Source organism: Cyprinodon variegatus, unplaced genomic scaffold (assembly GCF_000732505.1).
Source record: "Cyprinodon variegatus isolate N-32 unplaced genomic scaffold, C_variegatus-1.0 Scaffold296, whole genome shotgun sequence".
Lineage (NCBI taxonomy): Eukaryota > Metazoa > Chordata > Actinopteri > Cyprinodontiformes > Cyprinodontidae > Cyprinodon > Cyprinodon variegatus.
The window spans coordinates 680,647-682,376 of NW_015150749.1; the positions used below are offsets into that span (position 1 = coordinate 680,647).

The 1,730-nt window shown below is 35.3% G+C and overlaps 1 protein-coding gene across 1 annotated transcript in view; it reads left to right on the top strand.

Annotated features, from left to right (window-relative positions):
• The first annotated feature begins 124 nt into the window (after window positions 1-124).
• Window positions 125-1,730, top strand: part of cfap43 (cilia and flagella associated protein 43) — a 24,381-nt gene continuing 22,775 nt past the window's right edge. The window contains exons 1-3 of the mRNA XM_015383846.1: window positions 125-255; window positions 359-612; window positions 692-788. Of these exons, the coding sequence (XP_015239332.1) occupies window positions 227-255; window positions 359-612; window positions 692-788 (380 nt within the window). The 5' untranslated portion in view covers window positions 125-226. The remainder of the gene's footprint in view (window positions 256-358; window positions 613-691; window positions 789-1,730) is intronic.

Genomic DNA, 1,730 nt, shown 5'->3' on the forward strand with positions numbered 1-1,730 from the left:
TATATGTATATATATATACATATATATATATATATATATATACTTAAAACAAACAAAAACCAGCTGACGCTAACCAGCCAATAAGGTAACAGGAAGGCTTTTCGAACGTTTAGTGGTTGCCATGGTTACGAACAAGCAAAACGCTTGCGTTCATTACATTTGCAGTTAGTTTTGTTTTTGTTCAGAGGATCTAGTATCTAATTTTTGATCCAATTCTTGTATCAAAATGAACGAAGTTGGAAGTTTAGAAATAAGGTCAGTATATTTATCATTGTAATTAACTTTGTTTCGTTGGACGAAAACAGTTAGTTTCACCGCTGTGTCTAACGTTATTTTCCTATGTCTCCCTCCTTACCAGCTGGATCCAAGGATTTACGGGAGAAAACGTGGAGTTTTTGGACGACAGAACGGTGTGCTACAGGTGTGGTAATCACATAAGCTTCCTGAACCTGGAGACAAAAAGCCGCAGTGTTTTTCAGAGTCCTGGTAGAGGCGTCGGTGCGCTAACTGCTAACGGCAAAATCGGAGTGTTTGCTTTTTCTGAGAGAAAACTCAATCCATCTATATTTGTCTACACGTTTCCCGAATTAGATTTGAAGAATGAACTGAAAGGTACAGTAGTTCTCTATTGCAGGTAAACCTAATGAGATGAACACAATTATTTTATTTGTTTGTTTGTTTGTTTTTCCAGGGGACGCACGCATGGACTATACATGTATGACATTAAGTGATGGAGGTCCTTATTTGGGCTGCTGCTCCTCGCTTCCTGAGTTCTCCATCACAGTATGGTAGGCAAATATGTAATTTAAATTTGTTCACAATCTCAGATGTGAAACAGTACGTAAGAGAAGAGGATTAGGGCCAATGAAAAAAAAAAAGAAGTTAACTGATTTTTCTAGATTTATTTCAGTTTAATATGGGAAAAAGTGAGAATTCTGACTTTAATGTCGGAATTCTGACTTGTTTTTCCTCAGAATTCTGACTTTAATTTCAGAATTCTGGCTTTAATTTCAGAATTCTGACTTTTTTTTCTCAGAATTGGCTTTAATCTCAGAATTGTGACTTTTTTCCTCAGAATTCCGACTCCTTTCTCAGAATTGTGACTTTTTTCCCCTCAGAATTAACTTTAATCTCAGAATTCTGACTTTTTTCTTAGAATTATGACTTTAATCTCAGAATTCTGACTTTTGTCCCATATTAAAATGAAATAAAATAAAAAAATCGGTTAACTTTTTAAATTTTTTTTCAGTGGCAGGCTAATCCTCTTCTGTTCTATATAACTGAGGTTAAACTTCTGTTTTTTCAGTTATTTTTTAAAAACTATTATTATTTGTGATTAGATGCAATGTTTGGTCTTTGTGTCATTTTGATTCAAGATCAAACACCATCCGTCATTTAGAGTTGGTTTTTAGGTTAAATCTGGTCGGTCCCTCATAGTCTGGATTTAGTCCAAAAATCATTGTTGAAAATCGGGCTGTTTGGTTGGTCTGATTCGGTCCCATCTTAGTCCAAGTTGAAAAAACATTGCAAAAACCCAGTTTTCAACGTCTTTACAACGGTCTGAAAATGTCAGGGCTGCCAACTTTTCACCAAACCTTGCAGTGAAATTTTAAAATAGTGGTGATAGGCAAACCTTATCAGGGTTAGATTGAAATGCTATGAGGACAGCTGAAGCTATAGGTTGTAGGTTTTCAGAGGATTTAACTGAAGAAAAAGTGGCAAAATGTGGA